The following is a 23,945-nucleotide window of genomic DNA, read 5'->3' on the forward strand; positions in this document are numbered from 1 at the left end:
TTGTCAATCGGTGTTGCTTCCTAAGCAGACAGTTGGATTTCACAGAAGTGTGGTTGACTTGGAGTTACATTGTGTTGTTTAAATGTTCCCTTTATTTTTTTAGCACTGTAGTATTGAGCCCTATCCTTAGCATCTATCAAGCTTGAAATTTTATTATCGTGACAACCTTAACACTATAAGCATACTGTTCAAAAACATAACATTCAGCCACAGTCCCTCTTGATAAGTGAGAATTTCCTAAACAAATATCATGTCAATGTTTCCTGGACACTTTATATTAGCTAACTTTCCTTTTAACTAAAGCCCAACAAAAAAAAGACAAAGAAACAAGTAAAGTAAAAACACATCATCAACAAGTTTCAACTTAGTTTTACTAGGACTAGTGGAGCCGCATAAATGACCATTTGCCTTCAAAGGCCTGAGTTAACTGTGCAACTGGAGACTTTCTGAGACACACACATCATCTTCATCAATAGACCTTTTGTCTGTGTGTCCCTTACCAGTCAAGTTTTCTATAGCTGTACACGCGCGCGCACACACACACACACACACACACACACACACACACACACACACACACACACACACACACACACACACACACACACACACACACACACACACACACACACACACACACACACTACTGACAACAGTGTCACCTGATCGTACATTTGCAGGGGTAATGACTGTGTGTGTCAGTCTGACCTCAGTGGAAAGTCTGTTTCATAACATGACCAAAAACTTGACTCTCATATAAACATCCACACACACACAAAAAAAAAAATAAATTAAAAAAATAAAAATAAAAAAAAATCAGAAGCATTTTTGCCTTGTTTCTGGTAAAACAACAAATTAAAACAATTTTTATTCATATTTTAATTTAAACCCCTCATAAAAAAATCTATCAATAGGAAAATCACAAGTTAAAAAAAGAATGATTAGAACACCTTTCTGTGCCTCTGTGAAACTTCAGGTGTGAAAACATGTTTAATAATCTTGTCTCATCGGCCATTGTAGATTCTATCTACAATATTGTACTTGTCATTTTTTCTGCAGTGATCTCTCAACTAATCAGATGTTTACCTCTTCTGTTATTGTCGTGTTTATAGTTTTGTTTACGCCCTACAAATTTGGTAACCCTATTGAATCCAAGTTATGTAATGTGCCCCCTAGTGCAATCCTTCGAAAATTAACAAAGTTTGCCATTAAGTGCATAAACAATGAAGTTGCCTGCCTACAGGAATGGGTGGTTGAAAAGTAAGTAAATTATTTTCCTACAGTCTGAAAAGTAATGCCTTGAGTTCTATTATGCAACACCTTTGGTAATCTATGAAAGAAAGTTTTTAGTAACAGGTGTTAATTATGGTTTTAAAACAGCCTTATATACATGATTAATTCATTCATTTTCTATACCATTTAGTGCAATTCAGGGGGGCCAGTTAAGGATGTGCAATTTCAGCAACCTCATGATTTAATTATTAAAATTATTGGAATTTTAATTACACCTTTTTCCCCAATGAGAGTTTTTTTCTGGATTAATACGAATACTCGCTTCAGAAATACTCGCTTATTCCGCTAAAAGTAAAGGGATTGGGATTGGTGACTATTTCTCTCGAAACACCATCCAATACCAAGGAAACTGCATATTTTCTTTCCTAAGTGTGATTTTAAGTAAGATGTAAATACATAACATTAAGAATTTCTAGAGATTTTTCACTAATAATAATGAGACAATGTGTGACATGAGAACATATGTCATACATACCCCAGGCAACTTACAAATATTTGGATGTTTTTTTATTTGATTTTTGTGGCAATTCAAAGAATTAAAAGAACTAAGAATGAAGTCCATATTAAATGGATCATTTACATACACATGAAGTAACATTTTGTTGCAAACAGTGTGCACGGCCTATATGCATCAGTGTGTTTGTGTGTGTCGGTGTGTGTGTGTGAAGCTGCCTGACTGGCAGTGCTAATAGACTGTGACGGGCTGCAGCAGGCAGAATGATGCCAATCAAAGTAAACTGGCCTACAGGGAAATGGGGTTATTATAGTTTTCTCCAACTGAGCCAGCTACTGAATCCCTGTATGAGTGAAAGAGTGCCTGATCAGTATGTGGACATTATTAATATGAAGTACAACAACAAGTTATCAGCATATTTGGATTAAACACATATATAGAGCAAAAAAAAGTTCATAGAAATACAAAGTTTGAGCATCTTGTGCAAAATCATGGCGCTAGAACTATTTTACTTGTAACGACAAGTTCAGTCAATATAATAAATAAAAAAATATTTTTAAGATCTGAATCATCAAACAGGTCCCAAATTGCTTAAAGGTGTAGACTACGTGTCTAGCATGACAGAAAACCAAGTCAGGCATTTGAACTGGACAAAGTTAAGCCAAGCAGTGCACCAAACAAAACCACATTGCTAACAAGACCTAACAGAACCACGCCCAATGAAAGGTTACTCTTTCATACACAAACCAAAGTGATTGCATAATGAGAAGCTTTGGCTTCTTGCTGGTTTATCACATAAGCTAAAACATTTTCCTTGGAAAAACCTTTGAAGAATGTGACCAAGTATTTGAAGCCAATGCGCTACCATTTAATCAATTCAAACCATTTGTAAATCTATTTCTGGTACCTCTTCTGCTGCTGTCAGTGGTGATCAGTACTGACAGATTTCAGAGGCAACACAAGAGACAAATATAATTTGAGTGAAAATTTGGTGGTATCATATGATTGCTTATGATGAAAAATACAAAGAGGACTTCCATTTGGGTTATCATTGGGGTTCAGTTTGGAGTCGCTTCTCCTCAAGTGAAACTATGTTTTCAAAAATTGCATTTTATAGTGACTGTTTCTTACCTTAGCTGTGATTGTAGCTTTGCTCCTTTGGTTACAAAGTCTTCCCAGGTAGGATAACTGGCCTGAAACAAAAGCAAGAGAAATAAAAATTAGAATAATAAAAATATTCAGTTCAGATCTGTACCATTTAACACCACCAAATGGCAACAAAAATGATCTCAAAATACAACATCGGTCTCATTTCAGAAAATTCCACGTTTAACTTGGACCTCAAATTTGGGCACCCATAGTCTTCCTGAGGTGGACAAAAGTTATTTCATCATTTTGTCAAACTTATGACCAATAGCAGTGAAATAGTTTGACTCAACAAAAGATTTACAGTGTGACACTAGTGCTTTCATGGAGCATTTCAGCTTAAAAATAAGAGCTGAAAACAATGATATGATAAGATCCCACTAAAGACCATCATCTGGTTGATCACACACAGCTAAAGTATTATCAGTTTTCATGACATTGTTTCAGCTGGCCTGTGTACTCTGCTGAGGTGATGAAACACTACTGTTCCAGATGATGCACTAGTATGAGGGAAAAAAATTACTTTTTAAGATGCATCATAATGTTGGCATTGGTGCATTGACACACAAATGCTTAGAAAGACAGACATTTTACATGTTGAACTACTACAACTCAAACATATGGAAGTGAACTTAATAGTCATAATCACAGAATATGGAATCTGACCAGGACCCTCCATATTAAAAGTTAGCTTGTGGAGGTACTTTGGCTTCAAAATCGTGGGTAAACACATCGAAAACACAGTTCTGTGCAAGATGATAGCTAGGAGAAATGGTTCACAGTCATACATGAAAGAATGCATTCAATTATGATGAAAATGTGGTCAACTCCAGACAGCCAGAATCAAATGAAGCTCCATGTTTAGTTCTGATGTGGTGGAAACACATGTTTTCCTGCATTAACCAGAAGATGACTAAGTTTTGTTCTTCGCTGTTTGTCTTGACAAATATGAGAAACCATGTTACACATTTACACTTGGAAATTAGTAGTCAAGTAATCATGCAAGGGAAAAAATGAATCAGAAATCTTTTTATAGTCTCATAGCAGCCATCTGAATCTTAATCAAATCTATCCAAGATATGCCTCAATCATGTGTCCCCACCGTAATGAACAGTTACATCTAACAAATGGGAACAAAAATCTTAGAAAGGCACCTAACTGGCCTTAAGGATCTGGACCTAACCTGGTAATCTGGTGATGGTTACGTTTCACAACCTATATTTATATGCCATTTCTCGACTTCAAAATTAAGCAACTTCAGTGACGCCCAATTGTTGGAAGCACTTTCATCACATATGACATCAATATCACAACGATATGAATGTTTAATCATAGAATGAAGATGATCACCCAGAACAATTTTGTTTTGATCTGCAATGAGCTCTTTCTTCAAGAAAACGAGTAGACAAGAAGCATAATGGGAACACTGAATCCTTTCAATACAGGGGTCAGAAGCTCCTTAAAGATATCACCTCATTTGTAATAACTTGCAAATGAATCGTTTATCAAAATCATAGCAGCACTCTGTGTGACCTCTGTGCGCGCACAGAATGTCACAGAATATGTGGATTATAGTCGTTCCTCTAGTTTTCTCCAAGCACCAGGTCTGAACTGGGTGAAAACAATGAACAAATGAGTGACTTGTGTTATTTCTGGCTTCACACGAGGACAGAAGCTGGGAACATTTGGGCTGACCATCAGCAAAATGCAGGGCCAAATACATGCAACACAATGTTGCCGCCATGCAACAGCCATTTATTTTCCATGGCACTGCAGCATTTACTGATTAGGTGTGTGAACAGAAATGCTTCAGCGCTCTGGAGAGGAAGGCCACCTTTCTTCAATAAGTTAAAAAAAACTTTAATAATTTTTTTCCCATGTAAAATGAATAATCCAGTAAGCTTTAAATCTACTCACATTATGAAGGTGGCTGACAAGCTCTAAAAAAGTAAGAACAGGTTTTAATCTGCTATTCAGACATTAAAATATCCTCCCATGCTGACTTCTATGGGGTAAAAGCTGCTCTTCTATCTGCAATTTCCAACAGCAGCTGATTGATTATGTAATGCAAGGCTGCTTCATGCTGCAGGCTTTGACCTTGAGTTGCATCTGTGACCCAACGGCAGCTGGTTTAGCAATGTTTTTGTAAGTGAATAAAAAATACACGAAAAAACCCTGCTGAAACAGAACCCCAATCTTTCTTTACTTTCCGAAAACCAGTCATCATGTCTGTCCCCAATCTCTGCTTGTCCACTGAAGAGAGGATAATACCAATTTAACCCCTAACACAGCATTCTTAGCCTCTTAGCTCCACACCGCTAAAGCTGTTAGCCAGCCCCCACCTCATAGATATCCAGACACGCACACAGCAGGAGGCTGACAGGTTTAAAGGCTGTAGGGATTTAGCACTGTGTGATGAAATACTGCAGGTGACTGAATGAATGGCTCTGGCAACCCTGAGATAAATAGAAGTATAAAAGAAATGAATAAAATGAACAGAAGAGGACTGGACTCAAAAAGCTTTATTGATCTCAGGAGGCAGAAGGACAGGTTGCAGCTCAAGAATATATCTCTATCGCTATACTAAAAAACATATATAAACTCATGAAACTCATACACAAATAACTATATAAATAAATAAACAAACATATATACCTATATAAAGAAATAAAACATATACATATACACACACACACACACACACACATATATATATATATATATATATATATTATACATTGACTTTCCTCTTCTAACACAATAAACATCACCCTGAACAGAAATATCAAACTGCAAATCAAGAAATGCAACTCCTGCTTGAATTTCAGTCTGTGTTGCCCTTGGAAGGTCTTGATCCTTCACCACTTCTCACTTCAACCAAAAATTCTCCAAAGATATGCCTGCTGCCAGGAATGTCATAGTGAGTTGCAGACAAAATATCCCAGCACAGGCTGAGCAGCAGGCAGAGTTGAAGAGACCACAGACAGACGTGTATCAGTGTCCACAGAGGCCTTATACTAAGAGCTTTAGCGCTGTGGCTGCTAAATTAGGTTGTAGTGACCCACAGGGGTCATTGATGGTTTTAGAAGGTTCCCTAGACAGCTGCCAACAATACAGCTGTCTCCTCCCATCTGGCTGTACAGCTATTTTTATGTCTCTATTACATTTCAGCTGTTACAAAAAATGCAATAAAAGTGGTGGAGTTTTATGTTGGTGTGAGCAAAAAATATAGTTTTGGTGTTTTGTTTTGTTTTTTAACCTCATTAAAATGCATGTTTCTATAGATTAAAAAGTGGCTCCAGCTTCTAAATATAAAATGCACATTAAACTGTCCAATTTTTTTTTTTTTTAATTACTTTTACTTTTTTCTGCCTCAATGAAAAATATTATAAAGAAAAGAAAATTACTGCAGAAGTAGCATCAAAATACTGGTAAAAAAAAAAAAAAAAGTGTTTTTGCAGCTTATTTTTCTTCCAGTAAAGGCAATGATGAGGTATTTTTACAGTTACAAAATGTTTCTCAGTTTACATTTTTACAACCTTTTAAACATATATTTGTCTATTAATGGATGTATTTGAGAAACTTCCCTATCACTGACCAGCTTGGGAACTAGTAACGTCCATGTGCATTTACAAACGATATTTCATTAACTAACTGCCTTCATATCCTGCCTGAAGCTCTGTCAAGTTTAATGGAAAAGGTTCCCATGCTCCACTGAAGCTGACAGAGTAAACCATTCACAAAGCTTGAGCTCTCCATGTATAGAAGTCATACAGCGCTGTTATTCTATATGTCAAGCCAACCAGTCAATGCTGCCAGGTATAAGGTTACTAAAGACTGTGTGTGTAGTCACCTGCTATCAGTGTCTAATCCTACCATGATAATCCTGACTTGCTCTACTGACTGACAGAAAGACCAGACACAGAGTCGAGGGGGGGACACAGGAAAGTGAGAATATTGCCCTGTTGACCTGTCCATAGTATAAATCCAACTTTGTTTTTAATTCAAATATTCATCATGTAAGATATTAAGTTATCAGTTAGCAACAGCCCCTTAGTGTTGCCAAAAAAAGGACCAATACACTTATACTAAAGGTTACTAAAATGTATCTAGCTAGATATTAATTAGATATTTAGTAACATAGTTAGTGACACTGAAATGCTACCTTTGGATATGCCTGTTTATGGACAAGACCTGCAGTTTCTAATCATTTCGCACAAGCTGGCCCCTTCCCCAAACCACAGCTACCTGGGCTACGGGATTTTTTTTTTCCCCTGAATTGATCATTCTGAATTAAACTATGCCAAATTAAAGTATTTTCCTTTGAATTTACATGGAAATAATCATTTTGAATTTACATGGTAAACATGTTTTATTGTGTGTACTTAATTCTGCTTTAGTTCGGTGGGTTGTGAGGGGTTCTATTTGGACAAGGGGCAAAAGTGACATACTTTCACCTACCAAAAATAAACAAACTATTTCCTAGTGAATGGGGGGAACTGCAATTTCTAGCATTACCACGTGGGCTTGACTTAACTGCTGGTGGAAGCCGCTTTATTCACCCTGTTATACTCTGAAACATCAATGATGTTGTCTTAAAGCATCTGTTTTAAAACAGCTGACTGGCAAAAAAGAACGTGCCTTTGTTGCATGCTTCACTTTTGCAATGTACAGCTTTGCTAGGGCTCATTGCCACATGTTTTCTGCCAGATAAGATAGGAACTGCTGGAGTTTCATTAACAGCAAGGTAGTGAAGTGTCCTTCTTTGTAAACAGGTTCCAAGTAAATTCTAGCGAACTGGTTTTAGAGTTCAACCTCAATCAAGCTGTGTAAGTGTTTGAGAAACGTTAGCAACCCAATGATTTCAGTTTCACTTCTTATCTGAACAGAAACTGGATCCACTAATTAAGTGTCAGCAGGTAAGTTGCAAAAACAGATGTTTTTAAATTAAACATGCTTATAGGGTTGCAACAATTCATTGACGTTGTCGACAAAAATCGACAATGAAAATACAGTAAATTCCATTGTCAACTATTGTCGCCAGATGCATTTTTTCAATGGAGTAAGGCATCTCACTTAATCATAATCTCTGCGTGCTATTGCGTCTCTGCTGGGCAGTAATGTACACAGAAATGGCAGCATCCGCAACAACAATGTGTGCAAAAACATCTCAAGTTTGTAAACATTCAAGCCTGGACAAGGGAAACAAAAAGATCTCCTACATGTTTGCAAAACAGACCTTGCTTATCATGGCAGCATGTCGCCGATGCATGAGCATTTAAATAGGAAGCAGATAAGGCATTTAAATAAAATGGAGTCTGGTTCAACTCTGTAAGATTGCATTCTATGCTAACTAGCAGACAGATATCAAAAATAAACCCTCTTGTCTGACTGAATGCCTGACTAAAGTATTTTTAACTTAAATGCATGCAGTCTGAATAAGAGAGCCACCATGGACCCCTTTCTGCAGAGGAGGCAGACCCTGCAACAGGCGACTGCCCTCTCAGAGTCAGTCTTGGAGATGCTGATCTGTGATATGAGGCGGCTCATTTCATTCAGTTTGTTTGAACAACTGAATGCTTTATTTTCAGCTATAAATGTCATTAAAACTGTTCGATTTCAGATAGTTGGAATTGTAAGATTCTCTTGCAAAACTGCAGTTGACCACTAAACGCAGTTCACTAAAATGCTCTATTTTATTTACTGTTTTACTGCTGCTAATGTGCTCTTGGTATAGAGCAGGGGGAGGCAACCCCGGTCCTCGAGTGCCACAGTCCTGCAAATGTTAATCGTTTCCCTGCTGCAACACAGCTGATTCAAATCAATGGCTAATTAGCCAAATTAGGTCTGATGTGTGCGAGTTGTGTTGCAGATGAGGAACTCCTAACATTTGCAGGACTGTGGCACTCGAGGACCAGAGTTGCCTACCCCTGGTTTAGAGTAAAAAAATAAAAATTAAATTAAATTTAAAAAAAAAAAAAAGTTTACTTGATTTTAAAATTTATTTTAAAAGAAAAATTCCCTTTCCTTATAAAAAATGGACAGAGATTTATTTATTTATGTCTATACTGACTGAGCACTGTTCCTATCAAATGGTTTAACAATACAGGAGATTTTTGTTTACTTTATGAAAACCCGTCTTTCAGCAGCAAAGTTGATTAAAAGAGACATTTTTTTATTAAAGTACCCATCTTTCTTTTGTTTATTACCATTTGCCATGTAATTAAAGCAGCCTCTTGCTAAATTACAGTCGACTAACCCTAACCCTTGACATGCAGTGACAATTTTTGACACTATAAAAATGGTCATTTACATTGTGTCCTGAATACACTGGCCAAGAAGTAGCATACAGAAACAGGAGGATGACAAGGATTGAGACCTTTAGTTAACTACACATCTGTTGTGAAGAAGTAAAGTTATAAATGTATGAGCATAATATGTTTGATTCCAATGCTAGCTCCAATCATGGTGTATCGGAGGCAGTACTTAAACCCAACAGAATAAAAGTCGAACAGTCTTGTTTGTGTGCATTTAGCAGAACATCACTGGTCATCAATTCAGACAACTGTAAACTGAACTGTGTCATCACAAAAGTTATTTTTCCACTTGACATCTTTGCTTTGTGTCAGACAAATAATATTTTGGACTGAATTGGAAAGGATTATTTAACATTGTGCTTGGCAGAGGTTTGCACTCTCCGACTGCTTTTCCTTATCACATTGTTATCAGAAATCATCAGGAGTCACGTTGCAGGAAGTGATCGTAAAAACACTGGGATTGTGCAAAATCCACTGAAACCAGTTAGAAAGTGAAACCTGACAAACAGAAACATTCATCACTTTGAGTCTGTAAAAACTTGTTAATTGTACTTTTAAGGAGAAAATTAAAACTTTGTATGAAATAATTTTCCTTTAAGTGTGTATATGATTTATCTCTACATGAATTACACATAAAATATACTTCTTATTAATTGCATTCATTGTTCTTATTGTGAATAAATCTCAACATGAATATTCTTTAAAAAATAGGTCACAAATTTTCACAAATAAAGTGATATTATGAAGCTTTTATCTTCTTGCAAGCTTTATCAAATGTTAAATTGGAGAACATGGAGCCTTTATTTCTGGTAATGAGACTGATCATCAATCAGTGCTCTATTGTGTTATACCAGCAGCAGAATGGTACATGTAAATAAATTAAAGAAATTTGATAAAAACATAACCTGATGAAGAACTCAGGTGAGCAATTGCATATCAATCGGAACAAATTAAAAAGAGCTTTACATCCATACATGCACTCCCTTTATTTCTGAAGCAGGTTTCCTCATGTAAATGATACTGTTAATTATTTTTCAACTGCACTTGTAAATGTAATAAATCAATCACAAATCCTCATGACTGTGACTAGACCATGTGAGACTATGACAAAGGAATTACAGTGTACACTGAAATAAAACAATGCAATATTACTGTGACTTACCTTGAAGCCACACAAATATATCAGGTTTTGCATTCTCACCCAATAATACCAATTATTAGGGATCCATTGTCCAACATGAACCTAGAATTATTTTTCATGACAAAGCAGTACTTAAGTTAAGAAACCATCTTAGTATTGATCACATGAAAGTAAAATATACTTTCCAAACATGCCCTAGTAGTAATGGCTCAAGTCATCACAGGGATGTAACCATTTTGAAGCAACAAACAAGCAAAGGTTGTGGAAAGGTTTGACTGTTTAAACAGCAGGTTGAAGTCTTGTTCAGGATAATGTCTAAAAAATACTTACTCAAAAGGGAAAGTAGATGGACATGGAATGTAAACACCAGGTAAATGGTTTACACACTGCACTCAATGTGGACCACAACTGTACAGGCGTTTAACTGCTGTTTTTCACTCTGTAACTTGTACACTTGGAACTAAAGTCCAGTGTAAATGTGTAATTCTAATTTATTATGCTTAAAAAAACTATACACACCATATACATGTGTGTATAGTATACACATACACACATACACAGGTGATCTCACTTCTGTCTGCGGACAGAGAAAGTGTGTTAGTGAATGTGTCAACCAGCTGAAAATCAGACAAACGTATCAAAGTTTTTCAAATTCTTTCAGCAGGTGAAGATGGAAACACTTCCACTCCACTGAGGAGCAGCCTGTTCTGGTATTACACGGTGGGTGTCATGCCCATCAGAAGAAATGCACACAGCTGAACAAGCATAAGCATCTACTGTCATTCTAGTATTTCTGGACTTTAGGAATACTTAGAGCAATTGCACTCAATGAAACGGTCTTCATCAGGACACTGAACCAGTTGAACTGTTTTCTGTCACCCATGTGTTTTTATACAACAGTTTTAGCTATGAACCTGGAGGAAACACTGACCGTGTAATGCAGACAACAAGCTTTCTAATAGTGTATTTCAAAAGATCATGCAGATGTGTATATTCTGTTATTACAGTTATTTTACAATTATTTCCAGATACCAGATTGTTGTGGTTAAATAGACTCAGTGTTTTCATAAAAATAATTAACAGAGAAAGTATTTAATATTCAAGAAAATATATGTAAATAAATATGAATTGAATTGAATCAGATTTGATCAAAATCGAATCAGACTGTTGTAAATTGTCCACCTGGAGAACACGCACAGCTAAATATTTCTGAGGCATATTCAGCTTAAAGTCAGCTTCCATCTCTTCACACTCGCAAACTAGCTCACTAGATAGCTGCGTATGCTATGTGTCCATGCTTTTTTCCTGTCTCTACTGAAACATGCATGTGCAAAACTGAGTTTCTGGATGGCAAGGAAGTGAATTGTGTGTCTGCTGTGCATGAGAAAACCCAAACTAAGAAAATGACGCTCAAAACACTGCCATGGCAGGTTTTACTAGATGTTCATAATAGAGCTCTTTTATATAATGCAAGTAAAACCTCTCAGAATATTTTGAACAAATTTGATATATGGCCCACCCCTACCTTCAACATGAAGAAAAATTACTCATCAGGGATAATAATGAGCAATAAAGCTGATCCAATATTGGCAACATAGTCAGACTAAACAGTCCATCTGGATCCAAAGAAGATGTGGAGAGGTGAGAATAATTTCAATATTTCCAGCCTCACATACAAAGGTACAGGGTTACCTCTAATGATAAAAAAAAAATCATTCACATCAGGCAATGTTAATGATGATAGATGATTTAAGGTTTGCTGAATGCCTTGAGGGGGAGTTTAAGCGGAGACAACAGAAGAGAATGGATAATATATCCTTTTATTCTACATTCCAGGATCTTATCTAACAATCTTTTTTCTTTATTACCAACAGCATTACCATGAGGTTAGTCATTATTCACATCATTGCTACAGGAGTAAAGGTAATATGAACGACTATGCTCAAAAATACCTGCATGTGATTGCAGTGATATCTAAAATTTGCTCATAAACAGTGTGTGTGTACATATTATATATGTAAATACATTCATGCATGTATACATATAATACTAGGGGTGAGTTGAATAACTACTTACATGATTCATCCCGACATGGCATGTGCCAATTCAATTATGATTGGTAAATGTTGAAACATGATTATTTTTCGAAATAATTACATGACAAAAAATGCAAAGTGTGGCAGGAACATAAAGTTTCAACAGTTGATGGTTTGCCGCTTGGACAAACCATAATCAACAGATGGCAGCTAGCCTTTTAGCCACAGTTACTGAGCATTAGATTTACTCATCAAGTTCAAAGTCTGTTGTTTGGAAATATTTATGTCTTTATGAACATGAGAAGGCAAAAAGACTTCTTCCATATGAGCCCATGTATAATTCAGGTAGCATCCAATTTAAAATCAGAAAAGACACAAAAAAAAAAATCAGCTTGTTTTTCATTATTGTGTTAGAAATCTGAAATTCAAGACTAAAAACATATTGCTTTAAACTTTCAATCTAAATTTAAGTTGGGTTTTTTTTATTTAAACAAGACAAAAAAACACTGAAAAGAAATAGATTTTTACATTTAAGTTGTCACAAAATGCCGTTTCCTGCTTTGTGTGCTGTCCAGAAGCAGATCAGTGGATACAATGCATGTTGAGCCACGACCCACAAGATAGAGCAGTGGTGTTCAACAGGTTTCCTTGATTCTTCTAATCACGCTCTGTACACAATCTGCTGTTATGAAACGACTTGTTTTCTGGGTAATGGTCACACAACAGATGGACCAAAATGTAGGATGTGACGACTAAATGTTTACGTGTGTGATAAGTCTAACGGGTCATCCTGCGGCCATCCCCTGCATGTAAGGCTTATAAACTGTCAGAATCGTCATTAATGGGTAGGATTAAGTGGTTTTGGTTAACTGCTGTGACAAAGCTTAAATATTTATGGTTGTAAATAAAAGATAGTGGAGACAAGTTTGTTGGGTTACTTGAATTAAATCAATCAATCAATCAAAATTTGATTTTAAAGTAAGAAACAGCTGAGGAGTAAGAAAAAAACCTGAATGGGGAAAACAGACGCATTGATGATAATCAAACTATTTAATCTAAGGACCTGAATCGTAATCCAGTAAAATCATGAGGTACTTAAGATTGCACACCCGTTAATACATCATTTCAGCTTGCTCAGCTTTCAGGCTGAATCAGCTGACTTCCACACTAAGATCTTGTGTTGTAACCTGAAGCATGTGAAGCCCTCAGTGAGGCTGAAGAGGATATAAGGAGAGCTCTGTCATTCCTCTCTCTCTGCAGCAGTGTCAGTATGCATGCCTCCATGTCTGTCTCTATCATCACAGAGGTTTGCAGCAGGCTGAGAGAGATAAAGCTATGCTGGCAAATTCCTCAACTAGCCTAGTAAAAGACCTTCTGAGTGTTGCATCATGAAACACACAAAGAAAAGATTCTCAAGCTCACAAATCTCAGTAAAAGGAGCAGTCTGCAGGGTTTAGTAATATTCACAGACCAGATTACAGACTGCAAGTAACTGAATATCCTTTTGTCTCACCATCTACTTCCAAACACGAGTAGAAACTACAGCAGCGTAAAACATGGCAGCTCCGCTCTGATGCCATTGTTTTAACAGCATATGTTTTATTTTGGGTTTTTTTGTGTACACCAACTACTTTCCGTAATGATCGTTCAAAGGAAAACAAAGAACTGTTCTAACGACAAAATTTATGCTTTGATTTTCATGCATTCTAGTTTTTTTTTTTAATCTTACGAACACTCATGAGTGTTCTTACAAACATCTGAGTGCCAATATGTTTGAACAGAATCCGTCGTTAAAGTTGTTGTTTGCTGCTCAGTTCATTGAAATATAGCAAAAGAATAATAGTAATGTCTTTGTAAATTTAAAAAAAAATGGAAAAAAATACTCCGTCAAAGCATTTTGTTGTTTTCGGATGAATAGCAAGGTTGTGTCCCAATATTATTTTTTCCCCCTCAGAGAAAAATCGAACTATTTTTTATTCATTCCAAATCAAGTGGCAGCCAAGATGTGAGCAAGAGCAAATTCACATCAGCCTTTTTGATTTGAATCCAAGTCTGTTTGCTGGGAAAGTGCGCTTCGTTTGGGGAGTTGTGAATACGACAAACAAATTCTGAATCAGACCAAAGACTCAGACTCAGTCCATTTCCAGTGGACCAAACACAGGAAGCGTACTACAAACAAATGACTCCCTGCATTTGGCGTAGCTCTGCATTGTGGGTAAATACATAGCGATCACCTTCTGCCTTGTCTGTTGTTCATACTGCGCACGTTATTGCAGTGTATTTCTGCAGTATACTTGTATAAGACAAAATAAAAAAAATTAAAAAAACAGTGATAGTTTCATGCTTCTGGTCTGATGAACACCATCACCACAACAGACTGTTGCATGCCCATTTGAAGTCCTTAACCAGATCAAAAGCAATAGCCCTACCTAAAAGTCAAATCATTCAGACTCCCAAAGCCACCATCTGAATATGGTGTCCCGCTTTAAAAGAGGAAACTACTCATTTGTTTGACAGAGCAGCTCCGAGGGCATAAGCCTCCAACAATGCAACATGTGGATTATGAGTCTATTTCATTGAGTAACAACCATTTTCTACCACAGTGGGTTTTTTTTATCACAATGATAGGTAAAATAGGAGATCATGGTTATGTCCTGGGCGCCTGGTTGAGAACACCTCTGATCAACCTTCAGACTCATTTAATCAGATTCATGCAAATGCTCCATCGTTGCTCTGCATCTTAAGAGGATGCTGGATGTGTCTGGACCCAGCCGATGGCAATTTCCTTTACAAATTCTAAGGTACAGTATTAGGTGAAAATTTGTTCCATGGTGTCCAACTTCACCCTTTAATGACAACGCCACATGAGTGAATGCCCTGACATGCTCATAGGACCAGAAAGCAGGCTCACTCAGTTCCTCAATTGGAGATGAAGTTTCTTTAAATATCGCTACATGATTATTCATAATCAAGTGTATCACTTTAAAAATTAGGTCAATCAGGTTTCCGAGCCGATCTTTATTATAACTTATTTTCATCCTTTCTGCTGACATTCTGTTATTTTTTCTTGTTTCCGTCTCATTCCTTTCTGGATCTGCACATGGCTCTTTAATCCCATGAGCTTAAAAGGTATTTAAGGGCATCTACATGTTAATAATGGAAAGCTGGCACCTCCATAGAAAAAGATTGGCAAAAAACAATTTCGCATTTGGTAATCTGACAGAATATTTCTTAAAACAAACTTCTTAGATACAATTGATAAACAAATACAGAAGATTTTGTGAATATTAGTGAATAAGGTCCAATAAGAACACAACAAAAGCAGATGGAAAGTATTTTTACTTTTGATGAAACTGAATAATAATCTGGTTGGTTGAAATAGAATTAATGCAGTCTTTCAAAAAAAATGGCTTGAATTGAGCCATTTTTTAAACTTGCCAGAGATTTAAAATAATCTACATACACTTTGCATTGCAGTTTAACTGGAAAAATAAGATCATTCTTCGCCATGTTCTTGAATCTGCTCAAATTTGAATATTTTATGAACTGCTCACAGAGTCTGAAATGAAGAAAATGTCATCATATATTCTCTCTTTTTATTTTCCCCCTCTTGTCTATTTCCACAGTCCTACCTCATGTCTCTGTTGATGTGGAGAACAGGAAGCAAATGGCAGCTGATTCGCATGTGACTTCCATTTCTGTTACTTTGCATATAATTTGTGTATCTCATGTTGTCCAGCCCCGTCCAACATTCAAACACAGATTAGGGAGACGCAAACGCTGCAACAGGTATTTACCGGTGAAACGCCATATGGGCATATAGTTCCCCGAGATGGAAGGAGATCACTGCTGCCGTTGCCAAGCACAACTGATAAATAACTGATGGTGACTGACACAAAATTACACAAACAATTTTATATTGTTATGGATATCGTTATGGGATAAAAATTATAAAAAAGGCTAAATAAAACCTGGGAGTTTTTACACTGGATAAATTTGTAAAATAACTCACAGGAAATTATGATAAATCAACAAGAGACTTCAAGTAATAAAAAAGAACAAACTATGATGGAGCATATCTGTCCCTCCTTGAACAGTCATAGTAATAACCAATGGTGGGTAATAATGAGACCACAGTCTCATGCTTGTACCAAAATATTATCATCTAATATAATGAAGTATGAAGCCAAACAAGTTACACCACCACTTGGGTACTTTTCATCCTCAACACAAAGAAAAGCCTGCAAGTTACTTTAGAAATAAACTATCCAACTATCATATATAGCAAAGATGTTTTACTAAAGCAGTATCGTCTCATAGAAAACTCCACTCACCTGTAGTTTGCAGAGATTCCTGGTTTAAAATGTTTCACACTGAAGCAGAAGAACGGATAATAATACTGACATGGTTTTAATTATAGTTACCTACAATACAGACACTAAAACTAAAGACGCATTTCTTAGTTTGTTTCTTTGATTCATGTAACGGGAGGGCGGCTTGACATTATTGTCGTCAATGAAAAGGGGGCCCTGCAGAAACAGTTTGGAAACCACTGAGCTAAAGGAACACCAGGACAAGAAATGCAAAAGTTAGTCTCCAGGCCTGTGTAGGGTTTATGTGATGATAAATCGCAGCATATTTAATGAACAAGGTTTTAAAAAAAAAAAAAAAAATGGTCCCAGTTCAGCGTTTCACAGAATTTGATGGCCGCTGGATGGTGGCGAGATTGAAAATGTTTTATCATTCACACTTGAATGCACTAAACTTTCACCTCAAAACATACCATGAGTTAACTCACCACCTATTTCTTTCTTTCCGATTTCATTCACTTTTCAATCACCTTATCTCTTATCCGCCAAAGGCGCTTTGTTTCCCTCTTCCTCTCCAACATTTCTTGCATCCATCCTTCTGTCCTCATCTCTTCTCCCAAACCACACCAACGCTTTCAACTAGCACACCTTTACATGGACAGTAATGTGTGAATTTCCATTGCGTGTGTGTGAGGCAATGCCGGTATTTCTATGATACACATTTCACCAGTTCTGCAACAGAATGTGAAACATTATTATGTCCACACCCACATTCACCTGAGGCTGCTTATTTTCCTTTCAGAAGTTAGTGTTCTCTGGAATCAGCCACTCCCACACAAGCAAACTATCAGGAACTACACAGCATAAATCAGTAATGAGAAATCACATCGTATAATGGCCTCAAGTTGTAGGGTGTGTTTTGGTCTGTGTGTGTGTGTGTGTGTGTGTGTGTGTGTGTGTGTGTGTGTGTGTGTGTGTGTCTGTGTGTGCAAGAAAAACCTGTATTTTACTCTTTATACACATTAATTTAATGGCATATAAACATGAATTACTACAAAACACAGTAATGTAGCCTTAAATGTGTGTGTCCACATAGAAATGGGACTCCACCGTTGAAAATCATTTATTATTCTACACACACACACACACCGCAGCTTCTGGCTCATTTACACTTCACCTTCAGTAACTCCGCAGGACACATGACACACACATAATTTGTATGTAAACGTATGATCACCCACAAGCTGGTTGTCACATGAAGACAACCTCTGGGGAGGAAGAGTAGCAGGTCGATAGTAATATGGACGACGCTTTCTTTAAATAACGGCTAACAAAGACGACAGACCTGAATACACAGAGGACATTTTGAAAATCACAGGCAAGACTATTTGTGAAGAATCTCTCAGTTCCTTCTCAGGTTGATTCTGTCCCTCTAAGCCGATTGCTTTTTTCCCCAAAGTTTCAGAAGTATCTGCACAATCTGCTTACTGTAAAATAATAGATTCCAGGTTCTCCATAGCTCTATCAAACGGGGAAAAACATGTCAGATTGTTGGCCTATGAATCTACACAAAATTGTGAAGAACTGTGTGAAGTAGATAACTTTTTCTTTTTTGCATATGGCAAAAGAAACTCCTGTTGGTGGAACAAAAAGCACTGGACCAATCGTTTTCCATGTTATTGTTCTCCTGCTTGGACTGATAACTCTTGCTGTTCTAATCAGGAATATCAAGAAATTTACCAAGATGGAACTGATCCAGGCTAGAGATGGAGAAAACCGCAGTGATAGATTAATTTTAAAGCACTAAAGTGTTGTTGTTAACTCTTCAGGCAACTTCCATGTCTTTGCTTGCTTAGTTATTAACCTCTATATATTATTTCGGTATTGCTCTTTTATAAAAACAAGTCAAACCGTCTTCTTAATTTCACTATCATGTTTTGGATGCTTGGACCTTGTTTAACACAAAGTGAACAAAAATCCTTCAATCGGTTCAGTTTGTACTTTTATGAACTAAACCTTTATATTCCCACAAAACATCTGTTATGAACAAAGTCAACAAACTTATACTCAAATGTAAATCAAATTCTTCCAACAAAATGAGTTATTTCAGAGGCAGAATATAGGAAGAGATGCAAAACCTATAAGTGGAGAAAAAGCATAACACAGACGAGTGGGAGGAGTAACAGAGCAGAAGCGGGAACGCCATGGGTGGATAACTGTAGACAAGTAAGAGCTTGGAGGTGAGTGTGAAGGAGCAGAGTCAGCACATCACGATGGAGGGATAGGTGAGTGTAGAGATGGAGGAGTATGGAAGGTCGATGACTCATAACGTCACTCCTAATATAGCTGAGACGGAAATCAATATGCTGTCTGTCTCTCCAGTAGAACTGAAAAAGTCCCATGAAGCTGCTGCAGGATGGATTTTCCCATCAAAAAGTCTAAATACCGATTCATCCATACACAATGAGCATAGACAACATTTGTCTCAGTTTGTTCATATTTCATTTGGGTATAAATTAGATCCTGATGCAAGTTGACACATAGCCAACATACTCTCTACCATATAGTGATGTTGAACAATGACAGGTATTTAAGGTAAGGTTCCTTAACTCTGATGTTATGAACTTCACCTGCCTGACAAAAACAAAGCGAAGTCTCCATATTAGACTAACTAAATATCAAGTTTTTCATCATAAAACTGACAGACAGTGCACGTGCATGGAGATAAAGGAGTAAGGTAAGACCTTAACTAACAGAGAGTCAGCAGACGCTGCAGTGATGTAAACATGAAGCCTCATGTAACGGAAAATACCAACAATATAATCTGCAAATAGGTTCAGTCTTATATCAGTTTAAAGTGACAGAAACAAAAAACGCTTCTGGTGCTGACCAACAAAGGTAACATCAAGTTTATAAATCAGTGTTTTTTCTTGTTATTCAACTTATTCTTCACAACCTAAATTTTGCGTACATGGCATAAAATCTGCTCACAATGAGAAATGCCAAACAGAAGCTTTTTGCTTCCAAAAAGTTGACAAGTTGGTGCACAGATCATCCCTGCAGTTAGCAATGAAGCAATCCCACCTTTATCCCTTCATCTTTATTGCAATCCTACAATTTTTGTCCATCCATATTGGAGGGCAGTTGCCTTTAAACAGCTTGCTATGGGCACTTCTTTGAATAACATGAGAGAAATGGACATCAGAGGTGGGGACAGACCCGCCATGCCAGATTGTGAATGCTTGTGTTGCACTTTCAGCCTAAGTTTCTAAACTGCAACGTCCCTCTTGGGTTGCATTAAATTATATCCTCCACTGCTTAGCTGTGTAATGTATCAAACCCCTAAAAAAGTTTCTGTATGACACACTTTTTCTTGATAACTGAATAAGTTTTAAAAGACAGCTTTCTTCATTAAAAAAAAAAAAAAAAAAAAGACCTCCTAGCCTCTGCGCCTTCATGTTTTCTGGCTTATTAAAGAGTGTAAGCGCTTTACAGACATGTTATGGTGCCCTGAGGAGATGGTTATCTGAACAGCAACTCGCTGCTTAATTAGACATGACTTCTGTGTGCATGTGCAGCAGATGGTATGAGTGCCCCTATTGGTGCTGTGCCATGTTAGTTAAATACCAGGATGTGATGCCTCTGAATCTCACACACAGTTCATTGAACTCACACAATCCACCAAAAACCCATTCCTTTTCCTTGTTAACTGACAGCAGGGGTGACTCATCTGTGCAGCTAACTGTTCTCACTAAAGGATGTCTGCAAGTTTCATCACGTCACATGAAAAATGCTTTAACTCCTGATTTATATGGAAACGCCCACATTTTTCCTTGGATTCTTCTAACCTGTGGCCTCTCAGATGGTATACAATTCCCACGACGGTAGCGTGCTCCTACTGTCAGGGAAGCAGATCTGGTTTTGGTCAAAGATTGTTGGGGGGGAAAAAAGTTTTGAGTTTCTGTCTGAAAATGTGCAGCATGTTGTTTTAAAATAATGCCCAAAAATGCTGCCATGACTTCTGTGAGTCATCTGAAGATTCACTATTACACAATATCCTGGTACTTCTGAAAACTCCATCCTCATCGCTGTTTTTTTTTTAGCTGTACTCTGAACAACACACTCTGTCATGCAACAGCCTTCTTAACAAACCAATTTTCTCCCTCGGACACTCACCAATGGCTGAAGGAGACTCTACCACAGTTACAGATCATTCATGGCAGCACCTAACTTCAGCGGGACAGTTGGACATCTCTCTATTAACAGCTCGGGAATGGATTCACTACGTTCCCTAAAAGATTCCAATCGATGAATCACACACAGTGGCCGCTACATGTTCATGTTGACATCCTAATGGGTCAGCGGCGCGTTGGTGGAACAAGGGGAGGGGTGGCGGGCTGTAATGTTGCTGATGAGGGTGCAGCCTAACACCTTGTGTTCTTGTCTTATATGAATCACTTTTACACAAACTGTTTCATCTCTTGTAAGAACATGTTCTTATAAAAACAGATAACACCCATCAGGCTACAACAAACTATTTACAGTCACTTTGTCCACTTATGAGATTTATGAAACCAAAGTAGCACACTCATAAGCATCTCAGGATTAGGGGGGGGGGGGGGGGTGTAAGAATATCAATTTATTGAAATATCGCAATATTTTGTGTGACAGCCTTATATCGATATTCAAAAGCATTGTATCAATTTTATCAAACAACCAATCTTTACTGATGAGGCAGATTTTCATTTCTTTATTCATCTTGTACATAAAGATCAGTGTTTTTATTAATTCTGCAGTGAAATGTAGATCCTCTGTTCTTATTTATTTAATTATTTTATGGAATGCCCCTTGAGATGTACCATCTCGTTTTCGAGGGGGTCCAAGGGGTTCTTATTCGGTAAGTTGATGTCAAGCATGCAACGGCGTACAGTGTTACTACAAGTAAAGAAAAGTTGCAATATAAAGGCGGTCCTTGGGTTACGCGGTTTCTCCACCTATGGTGTTTCGACTTTACAATGCTTAATAAATAAATGTAAATAAAGAAAAAAGGGCAAGTTTCAAAGTTACGAGATTTTGTATAAGCTCTTATAACGCGGAGGCTGAGACGACGCCTCAGTGCGTGTATATTTATTTTTTTTTAATTGAAATGTCAACTTTAATTGCCTGTACTGTTTTTCCTTTAATATAATGTATATTATGTGTATTTAGATAGTTAATAAGCGAATAAGAGTATTTATGGGGTATCTAAGGGTAAAAATCTGACTTAAGCTGAATTTTGTGTTACACCGCGGTGTAGGAATGGAACTCATTTGTAAACCGAAGGACGCCTGTAGTGTCTTGCTGATATATTGCAATATATCGTATTGTTGGCCCATATTGTCATACATATCGTATCGCCAGATTCTTCACCCCTACTCAGGATATCCATGAAAAAGAGAAGAATGTACTGTGTATTGAATTGGAGGTCATGTGGAATAAAAGGCCACTTCTGTAGTAGCTTCTAATTACATGTGTACTGAACTCTCTTGACTGTAGTGCAGTATGCATGGTTTTCCAGACAGCAAGTCAATAAGCACTGTAATCTGTCCAATAATGGACATTTCAGGCAGACAACGGCACTGATATGGAAGGTATTTTAAAAAGGACACATTCGATAAACCTGAAAGCAGTGAACCCTACAGCTTTTCATTTGTGTCATCAACAAGAGCTGCGACTAACAACTATTTTCTGACACTGATGGAAAGAAAAAACTTTTTCCAAGTACCTAAGAGCAGTTTTGATTGTTTTATCTGCATTCAGAAAAAACACAAAAATATCCTGTTGTGCTGCACACAAGAGAAGACAAAACCGTGAAGTGTTTTGTTTAATTTTATTTTCAATGTAGCTTAAATAACTGATTATCAAACCAGACAAAGATATGTTTCTGCTACATGGATAAGATTTAAATCAAGTTATATAAGAACGGTTAGAAACTCCAAAAGCCACCATGTGTCATGGACTGAAGTACTTGCAATCCGCTTATCACTATTTACTTATTTTTATATAAAGCATCCTTGGATTTAACCTTTTTTTTGCCATGATTCAACAGTACTATCATGTGTTTGTGCATGCTCAGATGCTGATATACTCCTCTATGGACTGAAGATGGCCAGTAAAAATGTCTATCAGGGTAATACTACCCCCAAAAAAGTCACTTTAAAAGCCTCAGAGCCTTTTGCTGGTTATTTTGGTCAAAAAGGAAAAAAAGATACAACTTAAAAAGAGGCACTGCTAACGATGAACATCTGAGAGCAGTGAAACAGTGACAGACAGCAAAGGGCAGTCTGCTTGACAAACATCAAAGAGCACACAGCTGGTAAAATCCACCCCCATCCAGCCCTGCTACCCTCTCAGATGGCCCACTTCCAGTTTTAACCTCAGCTCAGTCATTACCCAATCAACATCACCAGCACACACATCCAGATATTCCACGTTCAGCTATATATAAACCTACATTTCCATGTATATTTGCATCCTCTGGCATGCTAATCCGTTCCTGAGACTGTTTTCAGTTTAATCAAGTGTGACTGCATTGTTCTCCGCTTTTTCCGCACCTTATGACTCAGTGTGAAGTATGAGATTATGAAAGTCATAACGTTAAAGGAGGAAATTTCAACATGGATGTTTAAATCTGGGAAGTGTGACTGTTAAGTGAAGCAATCGTGGAATCTCCACTAGAAATTAATGGACCTTCAAACTAGTCTTTGTATAAATAGACTTAAATAAAGCAAGAAATTATAACTATGCAATCAATAAATAAATAAAAAGTAAACAAAAACCCATCAGAACAGAAAAAAAATCTGAAAAATGCAAAGTGTATTTATCTACTTTTGTGCCTATAAAAAGTAAACGTATGAAATCTTGTGAGAGAAATAAAGTGAGTTTCCAACAAGTAAATTCAGTGTTTTCTTACCTTCATGTCGTTCATGATGAGCTGGAAGAGCCCTCCCAATGCGCTGCATTCCTTCTCGATACCCGCATCCATTTTTCCACAGGCTTGGAAAAAAAAATCCTAAACCCCCCAACAGGCAAACTATTTTTTCTTCCTGCCCCCCTAAAACAAAACTTCCAGGCAAGTTTTTAAATACTCCAACAGAAGAATCAATAGAGGCGATTTATTTAAAGGAGGGGGTTGAGTTAAAAACACCCCGGGGGCAAAGTCCACTTTAAAAGAAACAGCCAAAAACAGCTGTGGAAAATAATGGGGGT

At 37.1% G+C, this 23,945-nt stretch overlaps 1 protein-coding gene across 1 annotated transcript in view; it reads right to left on the reverse strand.

Moving 5' to 3' along the window:
* mtss1 (MTSS I-BAR domain containing 1) overlaps positions 1–23,735 on the reverse strand; it is a gene marked incomplete at its 3' end in the record, with an annotated part of 60,706 nt that extends 36,971 nt beyond the window's left edge. Inside the window, exons 1-2 of the mRNA XM_079241992.1 lie at positions 23,650–23,735; positions 2,879–2,940 (exon numbers count right to left, since the gene is read on the reverse strand). Of these exons, the coding sequence (XP_079098118.1) occupies positions 2,879–2,940; positions 23,650–23,721 (134 nt within the window). The 5' untranslated portion in view covers positions 23,722–23,735. The remainder of the gene's footprint in view (positions 1–2,878; positions 2,941–23,649) is intronic.
* Positions 23,736–23,945: the final 210 nt, after the last annotated feature.

The sequence above is a fragment of the Telmatherina bonti genome (assembly GCF_933228915.1).
Source record: "Telmatherina bonti genome assembly, chromosome: 6".
In the NCBI taxonomy this organism is placed as follows: domain Eukaryota; kingdom Metazoa; phylum Chordata; class Actinopteri; order Atheriniformes; family Telmatherinidae; genus Telmatherina; species Telmatherina bonti.